Genomic DNA, 16,749 nt, shown 5'->3' on the forward strand with positions numbered 1-16,749 from the left:
CCTGTGGGTGCAAAGTAGGACTTGTCTGTCTTCTGGGAACATTTGGGTCCCCTTTGTCATCATCCCAGTTGAAGCAGACTGACTCCCTGTTCTTGAGATTTGTCAGTAAGCAAAAGAATTTGGCTCAGTCTTCTGGCCTTCGCTTTGCTTCCTAACCCAAAAGGTGGGGGGAGCGCCTGTGCCTAATTGTGGTCACCCCGGAAAGTGGGAAGTGGGGGCATTGGGGAAGGTCTAGTGGCCTTTCCATATCTGCACTCACTTTATTTCTTGGCGCACCGAGGGCCTTGAAGAGTCTATAAAGCAGCCGGCGATCACCGGAAAGGGGGCAATGGTTGGTCTTTCTGTTCTGGCTCACCCTTCGCTGGAAAGGCCTGGAAAAGCTGGAACAGAGAGAGACCCCAGTTGGGACCAGAGATGCCACCCCTGCCAGTTAGGCACACCGGGCTGCTAAGGGGCTGTGCTTTTGGCAGAAACAAAGAGGCCAAGAGGCAGGCGTGGTGTGCAGGACTGTGTCAGAGCAGTCAGCAGCCTTGGAGCGGTTCCGACTTACCGGGGAGCTGGGGAGCTTCCCTCTGCTCTGGAGACCAGAAGCAGCGACGATGTGAATCCTTGGATTCCTAAGGAATGCTGAGCTTCACAAGCCTGTCACATACATTATCCTCAGAACCTTCCAGAAAGGAGCAGTGGACATTCTTAGCCACTTTTTCAGGCTCAGCGGTGGAGTGAGGAGCTGTCCCCACCTGCAGCTAGGTAAGGGATCTCCTCTCCCTGTGCTTCCCTCCTGTCTCCCTGACATAAGGTAACCTCTCTTCTGGGGTGCACACAGGCAGCCATGCCCGGGGATTTGAGCACCACCTGCCCAGGCTGGGAGTGGTGCACTGTCTTCTTTCTCCAGCTGCCTTGGAAGGTCACTGTGACCCACATTCCCAGGAAGGATTTGGGGGGAGGGCAGGGCACACAATGAGCTCAACTCTGCATCTGCCCCCACATGTGGACCGGGTTCAGAGGACTGCCAGCCACTGCCCGGCTGGAGGAAGCTCACCCCCAGTGCCCAGTGGAACGGGTGGCCGGTTCTGCTCCTGGGGCCCCGTCTCCCACCACGGCGAAGTGGCCTGCTGGAACACTAGAGCCAGAAAGGCAGGCTTCTGGTACCTTCCTTCATAGAGCAGCAAACCCAGGCCAGGAGTGGGGGTCTGCTCCAGGAAGAAGCCCTCCCCCGGGAGGCCTGGAGACCCTGCCGCCGTCACGTCCGTCCTGCCCACCCTCCCTGTGCTCTCTGCCTGCTGCGGCTGCCCGCCTAATGCCCTTCGCACTCCGTTTCCCCTCTGGCAGGCTTCCTTCCCGCCCTCCTCACAATTGCCCCCTGGGCTTCCACTCCTTTTCCCTTTTTGGCCTGAAAGCCCCGCTGTCCTGTGGTTACTTACCCTGCAGCCCTGTTGATGGCAAATTCTCCAGGCAGAAAGAAGACCCTGGCCTGTTCCCTCCATGACTCTTGGGCTCCTCACGCTGAGCCCGGCCAGGGGCTGTGTGATGGCTGATTCGAATGGTCGCGGGATGCCCATACCGAAGCCACCTGCTGACTTGGTGTCTGAGCCAGAGAGAGCATCTTGGAGACTTACTCAGGGGCAGAACTGTGTGGTTCCCCAAGTGCTATCTTCCTAGTACACGGTGGGGCCATGGTACCTGGGCCGTCACTGTCCACCATCATTGAGCACCTGGTGTGAGCCAAGCCCAGTGTGGGCACCCACACCAAAGTCAAGACGTCGCTGGGCCCATGGGGTGTCCGGAAGCAGGTGGCACAACTGTCCTGCTCAGCGTGAGCGCTGACCACCCTACGTCACTGTCCCTGACCACAGTCCCTGGAGATGAGATGGACATCGACGCCCCCCCCCCCCCCCCCCCGCTCCAGGGGAGATGCCCAGAGCCGCCGGGTGTACTTCCCTCTGGGGGGAGTACTACTTAAGGCCTGTGTGTCTCCTTTCTGGAAAATGCCAGATCCCGACAGAAGCTCTAGTCTATTTCTGAATACAGAAAACTGTGTTGAATCACACACATGTTCCAGTGGAATCACGAGCTGTTTCAACAGAGGACGAGGAAGAGACCCTGTGTGTCCTGTTGGGGCTGCGTTTGGATTCTGAGCATGGGCTCCTCTGAGGTCCCTCCAACGTGGGGGCTGGGGCTTTCGGGGTTGCTGGCCTTCAGCCACCTGCATTCCTTGGTGGCCCCAGGGCATCTGCCCAGCCACAAGATCTGTCACAGCTATTTCTGAAACTGATCTTCCGCCAAGGGGAGGGCACTTCTCTCCCCAACACCCCCCAGAGGAGGACCGAGCAGACATAGGTGCAGACATTCTCCACTGACCACAGAGTGGGCTCAGTCATGGAAACAACAGGGGCTCACCCACAGCTCTGGCTGCTTCCAGAAGGATGTGATGGGGGAGCAGGCCTGCTCAGTGAGAGCTGGCGGTCTCTATTATGAGCTCACGGCTCCGTGGGGCCAGCCCAGTCTGAGGAGCGACTCGCGTTTGCTGTCACTGGGTCCTCCTGTTTTACTCATCGGGAACCAAGGTCAGAGAGATGATGTGTTCTGGCAAAGGCTCTCACTGGGTCAGGGAGAGGAGAGAGGGAGGGAAGAGAGGACAGAGACAGAGACAGCAAGACAGGGAGCCCAGCTGGGTCTTCAGCCGCAGAGGCCCAGCTCTTTGAAACCTGACATGGGTTGACGAGATAGAGAGAAATCTGTCGTGATAGCCCCTGATGACCTATTTCCTTCAAGAACGTTCATCGAGCGTCTCCGCTGTGCCAGATGGACGGGCCTGAGAGCTGCTCCTGCCCCCAGAACCCCCAGGGCCTGGATAATTCTGCCCAGTGTTGTTAGCTTCTGCTTCAGAGCAATCCTGCTGGAAAGCTTCTCCCCCACCCCCACCCCATCCTTAAACACTGCCATCATCAGTTGGTCCTGCCAGGAGACACTCTGGGTCTCCCGGATCCTGTGCAGGCTCTGGGGCTTCCTGGAGGCGCCATGTTCTCCCCGCACACCCACAGCTCATGCTGCCCCTGCCTCCTCCTCCTCCCCCCCCTCCTCCCCTGCTGGACTGGTCGGCTGCTTCCTTGAGAAGAGACGTCTTCACCCTGGGCAGCCTTCCGACCCCTCTGGACTGGGTCGTCCTGCCTCCAGCACGAGCAGGTGTGAGCCTCCTGGGGAATCGGTTGTACAGTGATTAATTCTTTTATCTCTCCGGCTGGAAGGCAAGCTCTGGGGGAACAAGGGCGGTGCTTGTCTTGTTCAGGTATCTCTTGGCAAACAGTCGAGTCTCATAAATATTGCTGAATGAATGAATGAGCAAATAAACCAGCCGATACTTGTAAGTCAACAGTTCCACTCGTTTCTTTGAAATCAAAGGCTGCTGTATACCCAGCCACGAAAGTCTAGTCCCCCTTGCATCATCACCCAAGGTGGGTGGAGGCAGCGTGGCCTGGGGCTCACCCAGAGAGGGGGGCTGCCCAGCCTCCGGAGTTGGCCAACCTGTCCCCCGTCATCCACACTGCTGAGTGGAGGGTCAGTGGAGGGGGTGAGCCTCTGTGCCGGGCGCCTCTTCCTAGGGAGAGGTGGGGAGAGGGCCATGCATTTCCAACATTTATTGTTACCTTTCACCCCACTACTGCCAAGTCCAAAGGGCAGACGGATGGGGCGTTGTCATGTTTTCCTGCTCAGGAGCTTTGGGCAGGGGATCCGCCTCCATATGGACCTTCCCGAGGGGTCATTCCGGTGATCCTCTGATAAAACGCATCTCTTCTGAGTGATAGGTTCCCCTTTGGGGAACATGGAGGAGCCATGGGTGTGATTCTGTCAGATGGGGGCGGCGGTGCCAAGCCATCCGTCAGATGTGAGCATGCCTGTGCTTACTCCCTGGTTCAGCTGTGAACCTTCAGAAGAGATAAGATAGGGTGAGCCCCAAGATGTATTTTGGTGAGAGAAGGAAGAGCAGGAGCTCATCCTGATGACACTGGCCTCAGAGAATGGCAGTCCCGGAGGCCCGGGCTCCATTCCCAACACCCCATCATGTTCTGTCCACATGCCTTCCACATTCCCTCCAGGGGCCCATTATTTACTTCTTTCTCTGTGATGGTCCTGGGTTTTTTTGCTGCTTGTCCCTGCATCCTGTCCATTGTCACATTTCTTCCATAGTTTTCATCTCATTGTAATTAAAAATGAGAATTTTAGTTATGAAAAGTTGCATTGAAGGAGTCCAGGAAGGGCTTGATGGCCTGTCCCCTTGGCTCTCCTAGCTTCTCCATGGTGTCATCTTAGGGCAAGAGACACATGGGCAGGGATTGCCTCTGTTTAGGGGCGATCACATCTGAAAGAGGAACCGCTATGCTCTTCACTCTTTTGCCGCACGTCCGTAGCTCAGTGGGGGGAACACTTCCCTTTCAAGGACACGCCGCGGTTAGAAAAGAAGCCACGCAGGAGTGCCTGAGTGGCTTAGTCAGTCAAGTGCAGGCTCTGGATTTTGGCTCAGGTCATGCTCTCGGGATTCTGAGATCGAGCTTTCCAGGAGCCCCGCGAAGCAGGACCATTCATTTAGATCAAATGACTGTTCATAGTGAATCCTGCTCATTATCAAGTCCAGGTCTCATTGTGCATTTACAGAAGGTGAGGTTCATAGCTGTTAGTGCTCCCAATAGCAGATGAAGTTCACCAGCCATCCAACGATGCCAGCAGCAGATCGTGTCCTTTTCAAACAGCAATGTTTCCAACAGAAAATGAGATCATTCCAATAGTGGTTCTGCTGTTTTTCACCCATTTCACGGAATCCAGCTACAACTGGGAGGCTCCTTCCGTGAAAGGTGAGCGCCTGGCATGATTGCTAATGTCACTGGAAATGCAATGAAAGAATTCTGCACCGATGATGTAGTTATTTGTGCGATAGTATAAATATATACATGTTGGTGGAGCTCAGCATTTGTGGTAAATATATCACACGTAGAATGGATTGTGACCTACAGATAATTTTTAATTGTGCCCACACACCAACTAAATATTCCGTCAGTTAAAATAGAAGCTATGGATGTCAGATTTTACCAACACTTTCACATACTGAGTAACTGAACTACAAATTTATGTAATGAAGCTGATGTTGAGTTTTTAAAAATACTTCAGCTGGGGAGCATGCATGTTCTCTTCCCTGCTCGTCAGATTTCAGAAACGTTTGGGCCTTCAGAAAACTTGCTCCGTAAATCAACCTAAGTGTCCTACAAAGATGGTGGACTTTTCTGTAAACAAGGCCCTAAGTGTTTGCATTTTGTTCTAAATTAGTTGGAAATATTTCGTAAAAGTATTCAACAAACAGAGCAGCAAAAAATACAGCCACACACACAAAAATAGAAAGAAAAAAACTCTCTGTGTTTTAAACTTTTATAGAGCTATGACTATTGAAAACATAGGTTGTGAACAGGAAGACATTAAAATCTTTTCCTATGAAAGCAAGGAAGGAATAAAGCAAATGAAATGATGAGAGCTCACAAGATGTTCATTTGGAAAACTCTGAAGATGATTTTGTGAAAATTTTTAAATATTAAGGATATTGAAAAATATATTAAAAGTGAAACATATTAACAATAGACAAGGCTAAGATATTGGTTGAAGCAGGTGACTATGGACTGGGAATAGGTATTCTGCTCATGTTCTCATTTTATTTTCATATAATCAATTTAAAAAGGGTTTTTTATTAAAAAGTATTGCTGTAATGTGCACTGGTAGTTTTGTTTTCTAGGGAGTTTTTTTTTTAATTTTTAAAAATAGTTTTCAAATAAAACTACTTAGTGGGTTCCCATTTTAGTAAAACCAAATGCTGACCAATAATGAAGTACTGTAGGAAAGCATATGACTTGAACTGTTTCAGCCTCTCGTTTGCACTCAAGAGTCCTGTTTTGGATAAGAAATTACACATGGCCCATCCCGGCGGCTCTCTTCAAAGCTGGAGCGAATCTTTCTCTCTGCTCCTTTGTGGAGGAGCTGAGTCTGTTCTGTAATTGAGAGCAGAAGAACCAGGCTTTCAACCACACATGATGGATTTGACCTGCAGGGGGCAGTCTGGTGCAATCTGCTCAGGGACGCCCAGCGCGCCTTTCCATCCCTTGGGACAGGAGGGGTCAGCCGGGCGGCCCCTCCTCAAAGGCACTGGCTCAGTATCGGCCTCCTTCAGCTTGGCACCACCACCTCGCCTCTGCCCCTCTGCACACCCCCAGAGTGAACTCACCCACACGCTGAACCTTCAGCACCCACTGCTGTCCAGCCAGTCCCTAGGCCCTGAACACAATTCCTGTCGGCACTCTCCGCTAGAATGCTCCAGAACCTTGAGCGGCAACGGGCCGTCTCCGAGGATAGCAGGACATTTCTCATAGGATTGCCGTGAGGGATGGGGAGGTAGCTTACCTCAGAGCCTCAGACGGCTTATCACACTTCATGAGAGCTCAATAAATGGGAGCTTATAGTATTGTTTTATACCAAGCCCAAATCATCTTTATCCCCAGACTGGGGACCCCATTCTCCCGAGGTCAGGTAATGAATGATGCCCCGTCCCACTCCATCTCCCAAGATGGAAACCCGAGTACCTTCGATGGCCCACTCCTCGCCACATCCAGCTGAATACCACTCATACGGATTGTGCCTCTGAAACCCCTTTCAAATCCCTCCCTCCTTGCCCTTCCCGTTGTCCTGGCTTAGTCTAGACATCCTCTGCTGTGGAGGCCAGCGTGTGTCAAATTTTACGTGCATGGGAAGCACGTAGCATTCTTGTGAAAATGTGGGATGTCCGGTGGTACCTGAGACGCAGCATCCCTAGCAAGCTCCCAGGGGATGGATGGCCATGCCCCCAACCACTCTAGGGCGGCACAGGCGGACGCTGTGTCTCTTGTGGCTCCCGATCGGCTTCTAGCACTCCCTCTGGAAACTTCAGTGGCAGCTCGTTGCTCACAGCCAAGGTCGTCAGCTGCGGTCTGTACAAGACCCGTCACTCCCCCTGTATTTGGATGTCATGCATCTGTTGTTGGGCCCAGGAATTGGCATCTTTTTATCATGCCCTCAAGTGGTTCCAATAAGATAGGTTGTTGATGGAAAAAGAGACTGTAACACCAAACTAAACTCCTGAACACGACATTCAAGGGCCTTCTGGATGCGGTCCCGGGTGGGGCGAATCATCTCTTTGTCACCCTCCTTGCTTGGCACTGTGACCACACATCTCCAGAACAGTGGGGTCGCAGGGGTGGGGGGGCTGGCGCTGTTTATCTGCACGTCCTTCCAGCTCCACGAAGCTGCATTAGGGCAGGACCGGACCAGCTCCAGGTCCTGGCTTGCCCAACAAAGAGTATTAAAAAGGCATCAGATGGAGCAAAAAGGCGATTCTAATCAAACTGATAGCTGGCTGACTTTCGATAGGAGTATAAATAAAGGCTGCTTTGTTGGAAACTATTTTGATAATCTCGGTTCTGAGATCCAACATGTTTTATGCCCACAGTACTTAACATTTGGTAAATTCAATACAAATCCTTAAAATTCACTGTGGATTTAGCTACTGTTTCAGGCATTATTTTTGTGCAGATTCATGTCTGTGCTTATTGGTAGCTTGCACAAATCCTTTGATGGTGAATAGCCAGGGACAGGACAGTTGTCATGGTCCTGGAAATATAAATGGGGCAATCAAAGGACTCACGGGGTTTGAATTCTGCAAGGTTTAGTGCCCTCTTCTGGTCATGGCGGGCAAATCACCTGCCGCTCCAGGGGACGCTGCCGACCCACCCCACGGTGTCTGATGTGTGATGAGATGGCCTTTGGCTCAGAAGTGTCCGCTTTCTCTTAGATGATTGAACATTTGGTGAGGAAGGCTTTGAATGAATGCATATAACAAGAAAAAATGCTTCAACTAGGAAGTCTGCATCTCTGAGTTGTATTAAACTAGTGGATACTTTCTAATCAATTACTTTGAAGCTTATTCAATTATGTAAAAGCTTTGTTCAAGAACAGATTCTGTTTAATGCAGGCTGTGCAGAGCTGCCCATCAGGGCTTGAGGGCTTTTGTCTCTGGCAGTCCTGGGTTCGAATTGTGACTCCTCCTTCTCGTCTGACCCGACGTTGGGTCAGTTCCTCATCCTCATGGGGCCTCAGTTTCTCAGTCCTGGAGGGTTATTGTGAGGGCAGTTTCCATACGAAGGGCCTAGCGATGGTAGGTGCTCCCGGGACACAAGCTAGTGTGTGTGTGTGTGTGTGGGGGGGTGCTCATTTAAAAGTCTAAAATATATCTGGGAAAGAAACAAGAGGAAAGGGGTGAAAGTATTGATTGTGGCTGTCATCGTTGTCCCGGGATAATTGCAGGCTCAGAATGGTTCCATTTCAGCAGTGGTGATTGCTGAAACACCATGAGGATTTTTTGCACTCATTCAGATGTCTTCTCTAATTACCAGGGACCAGTGTTTCTGGGCCTCGGCCCATTCAGATGGCTCAGCGAGGCTTTTTGCAGGAAAGTGCTTTGTGAGCGGACAGGCACCCAGGCTGACCATGGGGCAGGGAATGCAGGAGGGAGGGAGCCCACACCTCAACCACACGCATCCTCACTGCCGGATCTCACTCGGCTCCTATAGCCACCCACTTTCTCCGGTGGCCAGTCCTCCTCTACACCACCAAGAGTTCAATGCCACATTTTCCGAGGATCTAAGGTTATTTTGGCAAAATGGTGCACCAAGTGGGGATCTGAGGTAGGCCTTACAAGTCTGGGTGAAAGAGCCTTTTCCTGTGTTGAACTGCATTGCATTCACCCACCCACCCAATAAAGACTTACCTCCGTCCCCAGGGGGCCCACGTGACTCCGTCAGAAAGGAGCTGACGGTGGCCCTTCCTGGGGGAAGAGGGAGCTTCCCTCTGCCTCACCTGGGGGCTCAGACAGGAGGCAAGGCCATCCCCCTGCAGCCATGCATGAAGTTTAGGAGAGCAACAGGCGAAGTCCGTGGCTCGGAGGATCACTGACCAGGCTGGTCTGCCCATCCCATTCTCACTGTTAACATCTCAGGCCTGGCGGGGGACGGGCTGGCCTTTGAAAGGTCCCTCAGGCTCCAGAGTGTGGGAAAGGCCTGCACTCAGAATAAGGGCCGGTGGTATGGGTTGTGGTTGTGGCCAGGGGGACAGCAGAGGTGGACCCTGTGCAGGTGGGCCGGACCCCCCACTTCCCAGCCTCCCCCCCGGCCCTGTGACCACCTGCCAGTTAACCTAACTCCTGAGCCTGCGATTCTTCCCAAGGGGGGTGCTCTTCTCTGGGCTGTCATGATGCAAAATAGAAATGCTACACCCATGTCACAGCAGACACCATAGAATGTACCCAAAATGTTGAACAAATCATGACTGTGTGGCAGTCTGGAAGCTGTGGGTAAGGGGCCTCTCAGGAAGCTGCCTCTCAGAATCTTTGATCTCCTGGTATTTTCAGACTTTACCCTCCCCGGACACCCCCACATCCTTGTTCACCTCCTCTCTCCCTACAAAACCAGACAAACAAGAAAGGAAATTAGGGATGCCCGGGTGGCTCAGTCGGTGGAGTGTCTGCCTTCGGCTCAGGTCATGACCCCAGGGTGCTGGGATTTAGCCCCACATCGGGCTCCCTGCTCTGCGGGGAGCCTGCGTCTCTCTCTCCTTCTGCTGCTCCCCCTGCTTGTGCTCTGTCTCTCTCTCTGAATATAAATAAGTGGATAAGTAAACTCTAAAAAAAAAAGACAGGAAATTAACCTGAACAGCAAGAGCTTTCATAACCTGGGAATAGCTCTTGGAGTTCCCAGGGTGAGATTACTTCCCAAGTGCAGGAATATAATGCGCTGGCGGTGGTCCGCAGAGCCGCCTCCCTGACCCAGACTGATGAAGCAGCGCTCCAAAGCATGCCCTCCGCCATCCGGTCCCCAGTCCGCCCTGTCCTCTGGGAGCGGCCCTTCTTAGTGGAGGGCCCGGCTGCCCGAGGCGCATGGCGGGGAGCCCTCTGAGCCTGTCCCTGCGTCTTGCAGGTTCGCCATGGAGCCCTTCTGTCCGCTCCTGCTGGCGGGTGTTAGCTTGCCGCTCGCCAAGGCCCTCAAGGGCAACGAGACCACCCCGGCGGTCAGCAACTGGAACTCGACGACCTCAGGTGAGGACCCGGCTGCCTGCCCTGCCCCTGCCCTTGCCACCCGCCCCTCCAGGCAGGCTCTCAGGACTGGGATGACAGGGCTGGGGGACGAGACGCAGCCTGTGGCTGACCTCCTCAGCGAGCGGAGCACCTAACACGTCACCCCTATCAACACCAGCTGCCCAGACAAGCCAGTCATTGGGAGTTGGAGCAGAACAAAGCTTAGCAAATGGAGGGCAGCAAACACGACCCTGTGCTGAGAGTTGTTGTCAGCTTCGGTGGGAGGCAGGAGAGCAGGGGTTAATAATCCTGCCCCCCACTCCTGGGGAGCTGATTGAAACAACCCTGAAGGAACACTGGTGAGTCCCTAAGGGGTTATTTACACACTGACATGAACGTTGATGCGATCAAGAAGTTAGTGTTAATATTTTAGGTTCTTAGGCAAGATATTGGCGTAGTGGTTAGAGTTATACTTTTAAAAGAGGAGCCCTTACTTTTTAGAGAGGCATGTTGATGTCCTTATGAGTAAAACAGCATGAGGTCTAGGGGTGACTTGAGAAAGAACAAGTGGGGAGCAGGGTGTGGGGGCACCATAGACCAACACAGCTTTCTTGTCCTGATTAGAAAGGTGGGTGGTGGACAACATGTGGGGCTCATTGCTCTGTTCTCCTGCCTTTTCCATATTTTGAAAGTTAGGGATAGGAGAGAGTGAACAGACACAGGGGACAACATGGGCGAACCCCAGAAACCTGCTACGTGGAAGAAGCTGGACACACAAGACCCCGTGTTCTCTGGCTCCACTGATGGGAAGTGCCCGGGGTAGACAAGCTGTTGGAAGGGAAGGGGCAGGAACGCTGGGCCGGGCACGGGCGGCAAACGCCAGGCGGCCGCAGGTGGCTGAGAGGTGGGTGGGAATGTTCCGAAACGCTGTGGGGGCACAACTCTGTGAATTAGCTAAAAATCACCGAATCATAGGCTTGAAACAGGTGAGTTTGTAGTATGTAAATTTTACGTCAGTGAAATAAATGCCACGCAAAGCCAAGAGGACAAGCAACAGCGGTGAGAGCGGAGGCTCTGGAGTCACGCGGCCCGTGTTCAGTTCTCGCTCTGCCGCTTATTGGCCCGGTGAGCCGGAGTAAGTTTCTGAACCTCTTTGTGCCTCAGTATCCCCATCTGTGCGACGGAGGTAGTAATAGTGCCTAGTACTCAGCAATGCTGTGAGGATTAAGGAGACAGCCGAGCTGGGGTGCAGGAGCTCGTCCACTGGGCTGCTGCTGGGGTTGGCAGGAGCCCGGGTCCGAGGAGGCCCGTCCCCAGCCAGTCTCTGAGGGCCCAGACAGTTGGCTCTTCAATGTCCCTTGATAGCTCCTCCTAGGGTGTGTGCCCAACCCAGACAGAGGCCCACCTGGTGAATTCAGGGTCCTCAAGGACTGGGCATGGATTCCCTGGGCCACCCCACACCTCCCTGGTAGACGGAGGCCCGTCTGGCAGCCTTCTCCGGCCTGTGCCCAGGGTAGCAGCAACCTGTAACCAGCAAGGCCTGGTCCCCCGAGTGTGCCTTGGAGCCTCTCGCCAGCCCCCACATGCCTGCTCCGTTCCCCCTTCCCTCTTCATTCCCGAGACTCCCAGGCACAAAACTCAAGGACTTCTCTGATGCGGTAGTACTTGCTGAATTGGTTAGTGTTCTCCAGAGACACAGAATCCATAGATATATTCCTATGTTTTCATTTATATCTGTACCTGTATCTGTATTTATATTTATTATAAGGGATTGGGTCACACAATTGTGGAGGTTGTCAAGTCCAAAATATGCAGAGCCAGTGTCCTAGTTTGAGTTTGAAGGCTGGCAGAGTGGCTACAAAACCAGAGAGAGTGATGTCCCAGTTGGAAGGCCATCAGGCAGGAAGGATTCCCTGTTACTCACAGAATGCTCAGCACTTCTGTTCTATGCAGGCCTTCAACTGATTGGATGAGGCCCGCCCACAGTGGGGGTGGGGTGGGGTGTGATCTTCTTCTCTGAGACCACCAATTTAAATGCTGAATCTCATCCAAAAAGCACCTCCCTCAAAACACCCAGAACAATGTTTGACCAAATATCTGGCAGCTCGTGGCCCAGCAAAGTTGACACAAAAAATTAAGCATCACACTTTGCTTATCACAGGGCCTTGGGAAAACAAAATTGATCAACCTCCCTCCAGAAGAAAAAGCTTGGGCGAGGTGATTAGAAGTGGCATCATTCGGGCCGGGGTCAGGTGTTCAACCCCCATCCAGCTTGGGAGCTTTGCCCACGCAGGTCCTACAAGTGCACCCTTCGCCCCCAAGAGGAAGGAGAGGTGGAGCTCAGTCCCTGATACCAGCCCCCAGCAGGGACGGGGGGGGTGGCACTGTCCTCGCATGAGAAGCCAGAGAAATCCAAAACCACATAAAAGGAAACACAGAAGCTCCCCGCACATGGAAACTGCATTTGTCGTGCCTTCTCATCACCAGCTGGCCTCCGGGTGCCGGGTCACTGGGGTCGCTGGCACTGTTCCGCAGCCTGGGACCCTCCAGACCTGCCCCGAGGACAGTGTGTCCCTGTGCCCAGCAGAGAGGAGCTGGCTGGCCCGAGGCCCGACACCTGCAGAAACACTTACAACAACAGCAGGTCTACCGGACAGAGCATCGTTTGCTCAAACAGAGAAGCAACGTGGAGCTGTGTGGGCACTCCTACAGATGGCACCCAGGGCATCTGTTGGGTGACTCAGCCTCACCCCTGGGCCTCCTCAGTTCACTTGAGAGTAAAATGATTGGCTCGTAAGATGGCTGTGGGTGTCAGGAGCTCCTTTCAGGGAGAGGGACTGCGCGGTATGATCTCGTGCCCATCAGAACGGATGTGACAATCACAGCTCCTTGCAGCTTCTGCTGGGGGCCTTATGGGCTGGGGCAGCGGCTGCTGGTCACACAACCAGGAGGGAAATCGACAGCTGGCCCACTTCAAGGTCTCGGTGATACCACGTGGACAGGCTCCGTTGACCTAGAATTCTGGGGGGCAGGGGAGCCTGACTGTGTGACGTGCCCTTGGAACTTTGTTCCCCGAAAGGATTATTTAGGGTGATCCCGGCACATTGCCACAGTGTGCCAATTAACCAGAAGTCATTTTGTTTGTTCATTGAACAAAATGTATTAAATAACCATCAAGAGACATTCCTTCACACAGGAGTTGAGGGTAAAGATTCACAAACAGTGTAATAAAGTGTTGCTGTCCTTGTTACAGGAAGGGTTCCTAAAAAATTAATAAGAAAAAGGTAACACAGGAAAACGGTGGTGAATGTGACCGAGCCAAATGCAAATATCGAATTGATGATGTTTTATTAATCATGAGATGATGCTTAACTCTATAGAAGTGAGGGAATTGCAAATTAAAGTGGTATTATTTTATTATCAGATTGACAAAAATTAAGAGCATTGCTCATAGCCGGGAGAAATAGGCTCCAATCACCCAGTCTAGGGAAGCATGGAAGCTGGAAATTTTGCAGCTGGTCACCTAGCAGTTTCTGTTACAACGTACCGTGTGTGCACACGGATGCACAGAGTGCCCTTCCGGGAGCCTTCTATGGAAGCACTTTCAAGATACACCAAGGATAAAGAAACGAGAGGTAAAATTGTAGCTAACAGCCAAAAAGTTGGAAACAACCTAAATGTGCATCGAAATCTTGGGTTATTCAGGAAGTGGACGTCCAAGCAGCAGTTTAACAAAACGAAGAGGCTCGTGTGTGCTAGCCCAGAAGCTTTCCAAGACAGACGACCCACGGAGAAAGTCGAGTCACAGAGCCGGCCTGATAGCGGATGTCATCTGTTTTTTGTTTTTTCCACGTTTCACTTGGCCGAGGGGACACGGCCTGCAGAGGCTTTTTTCTAGACCATAGTGTTTTTTAAAACTGCCTTTAGGTTGAATTACGTATCCATATTTAAAAATCAGATCATTTTTTACATGAAAATATGAATTTCTTCTTTTGGCAAGCTGCAAGAACTGGATCGTGGGGGAGGGGCACTGCCAGTTCTCCCAGTCCCCGGCCAGGCCTGCCGGCTCCTGAGTGTCCCTACCTGACCTCTGCCCTCCGGAACAGAAGCAGCTGCTGACATTTGTCCTTCTGATCTGTGGATTCTGCCCCTGCGCACAGCGCCACTCTGGGGCCCTGGGTCATTCCGCCTGGGTCCTCAGGGGTGCGCCGTGGAGACGCCCACCTCCGTAACTATAAGCCTTTACTGGAGGCAGCCTGAGCCTGGAGGCCGGACGCTGGAGCCTCCTGACAGAGCCCTCCAGGGCTGGGCTGTCTGTGGTCCAGGTGCCCCTCAGAGCTCCAGGTCAAGTCCACAACCCTCAGCCAGGTCCATCCAGCCCTTGGGTGGGCAAGCTAGCCGGTCAGTCACTGCCAAGATGGATGCTGAGCTGGGGCAGCCTGATCTCTGTGCAAATGCAGAAGTGGGGACAGGAGAAGGGCAGCCGCCCATGCTCTGTGGTTACAGTTGGCAGGGCAGGGACGGAGACCGGTCTGGGCTGGGCCCAGCGCTGCCCCTTGCTGTCAGGCATCTCTCCCATTCAGCCTGCGCTTGAGTCGGCTCCAAGGCCCTGGCAGAGCAGGGAGGGTTCTCCCTGGATGGGCAAGTGTGGAAGCCCCAGGCCAGGTCAGCTCCCCAGGGGAGCTCTGTAGCAGGTGGGGCCAGAGGAGAGGGCCCGGGGCTCTTAGCGGCTGAGCCTGGGTCACCCTGGCTTTGCCCTACCGCTTGGCTGGTGAGGCCGCTGGCCAGATGGGAGAGGCATTGGCTCAGCCTGGGGTGAGGGTGTCTTGTCTGTTGGTCACCTTCTCCTCACAGACCAACTGTGTCCCAGGGCGCTTCTGCATCGAGTGGTCACTTGAGTCAGTGATGTGTTGTCATTTATTAGAAATATATGCATTAGCCACTTACAAGGGGCCAGAGTCAGCATGAGGCCCTGGGGGTGGAGGTTGCTTACAACCTGGGACATGAGATGCAGATTAAGATCTTTAGAATACACCAGGGGGGAGGTGCTGGGGGAGGGAGGCTGCAGGCCTGCAGGGCCCCCTCTGGGCTCAAGGCCATGCTCGGTGCTTCTGGGAACTCAAAGCCAAGGAAGCCCAGTTGTTGCCTTTGAAGGGGTTCCACTGAATCAGAGTGAAGGCGGTCTCCCCCAGGGCCTGTTCACTCCAGGAGAGTGGGGTCTGTGCTTCGAGGCATGCAGTGACCCTCTGGGATCCACAGGAGGGGAGCCGAGTGGGCTTCCTGGAGGAGGGGGCATTTGATAGGCTCCTTGGGAGCAGGGACATTTTGATGAGGAGAGGGCAGCACAGCAGTCTGGGCAGGCAGGGGCGCAGGCGGAACTTCAGGGGAGGGGTGGCAGCCAGGCTGCCAGAGCCCCTCGGAATCTGGGCTCACTGGGCCAGTCCCGGGCAGCCACAAGGCAGCTGCTCTTGGTCCAAGGACATGGGGCCTTCTGAACGAGGAAAGCCAACCTGGACCAGTAGGCCTGGGAGCTCGAAGCTCCAGAAGACCTGACCCAAGGGCCAGGCTGCAGCCCGTGCCCTGAACTCCTGCCGAGGCCCCGGGAGCTCCCCACGCTGTCCTCGGACGGAATAGTAGGGCAGCTGATCCTTCGCCCTCCTCTGCTTACCCGTGATGGGGAGAGGCAGGTGCCCCGGGAACCCGGGGAAACAGGTTACTTGAGGGTCAGGGGCTCCCCGTTGTGCCTTCACTGCCTCTCCCCAGGGAGCCTGGGACAAAGTCACCGGCCCCTCAGTTGAAGCTTCCTTCCCCGTATCAGTGCTGCTCATCTCTTCAGTGGTGAGCATGGTGGACCGGGACGGTGGCCTGCTTTGCAGACTCTAAAGTGAGGTGCTGGTGTCCAAGAAGGGCTGATGAAGGAGGTTCTGGTACGAGGGAAGAAGTTCTAATGGGATGGAGGGGCAACTGATTTGCACACTGTAAAGTGCAGTCTAGTGTTGGGGATCTTGCTTTGCCCAAACCCCACTTTCCCTGTTACCTGAGTCCCTGCCTGGGGTCCCCCGTCGCCCGCAGGCCCTCCTGACCCCCGCGCGCCCCAGCCCCTGCTGGCCTGGCTGCTGTTGCCGCTGTTGCTCTTCATTCTCCTTCTGCTCCTCGCCGCCTACTTTTTCAGGTAGGAGTGTCCCCGGGGCGCAGGCGGACTTGCCCCGACACGCTCTGAAGAGGAAATGAGCTCCTCGAGGCTGCAGGGCGGGTGTGGGCCCAGGCAGAGGGTGGCAGGGCTGGGGACAGGAGGGGCTGGGAACCCACGGGGCTGGGGACCGGAGATCCCGGGCGGCTTGGCCCAGCCATGAGCAGCAGGAAGAGCTTCTCCCGGCTCACCTGGTGGGTATCACCGCGCAAGGTCCCTGTGCTCCGGGAAATGTCCCCAGGCCCAAAGCTAACCCGTCTGTGTCTCCAAGGTTCAGGAAGCAAAGGAAAGCCGTGGTCAGCTCCAATGACAAGAAGATGCCCAACGGCATCCTGGAAGAACAAGGTACCCGGGTGGGGGCTGGGGGCGGGGGGGCAGGGCGGTGCGCTCTTTCTGACCACGCAGGGGGTCGTCGTCTGCC

General features: G+C 54.0%; 1 protein-coding gene across 12 annotated transcripts in view; it reads left to right on the forward strand.

The window, feature by feature from the left end:
* Window positions 1–16,749, forward strand: part of PTPRE (protein tyrosine phosphatase receptor type E) — a 151,748-nt gene that overhangs the window by 97,881 nt on the left and 37,118 nt on the right. For 8 of the 12 annotated variants that reach the window (XR_003519032.2, XM_027588685.2, XM_027588722.2 and 5 more), the window contains 3 exons: window positions 10,041–10,159; window positions 16,211–16,310; window positions 16,600–16,673. The exons of 1 other annotated variant lie outside the window; for it this stretch is intronic. Coding sequence is in view for 10 of the 11 variants with exons in the window: in XM_027588685.2 (XP_027444486.1) it covers window positions 10,048–10,159; window positions 16,211–16,310; window positions 16,600–16,673 (286 nt within the window). In the remaining variant the exon portion in view is untranslated. Of the gene's footprint in view, window positions 1–10,040; window positions 10,160–16,210; window positions 16,311–16,375; window positions 16,523–16,599; window positions 16,674–16,749 lie in introns of those variants that run through there. 3 more of the 12 variants (XM_027588812.2, XM_027588712.2, XM_027588762.2) reach the window with 2 other exon arrangements.

Source organism: Zalophus californianus, chromosome 15 (assembly GCF_009762305.2).
Source record: "Zalophus californianus isolate mZalCal1 chromosome 15, mZalCal1.pri.v2, whole genome shotgun sequence".
NCBI lineage: Eukaryota > Metazoa > Chordata > Mammalia > Carnivora > Otariidae > Zalophus > Zalophus californianus.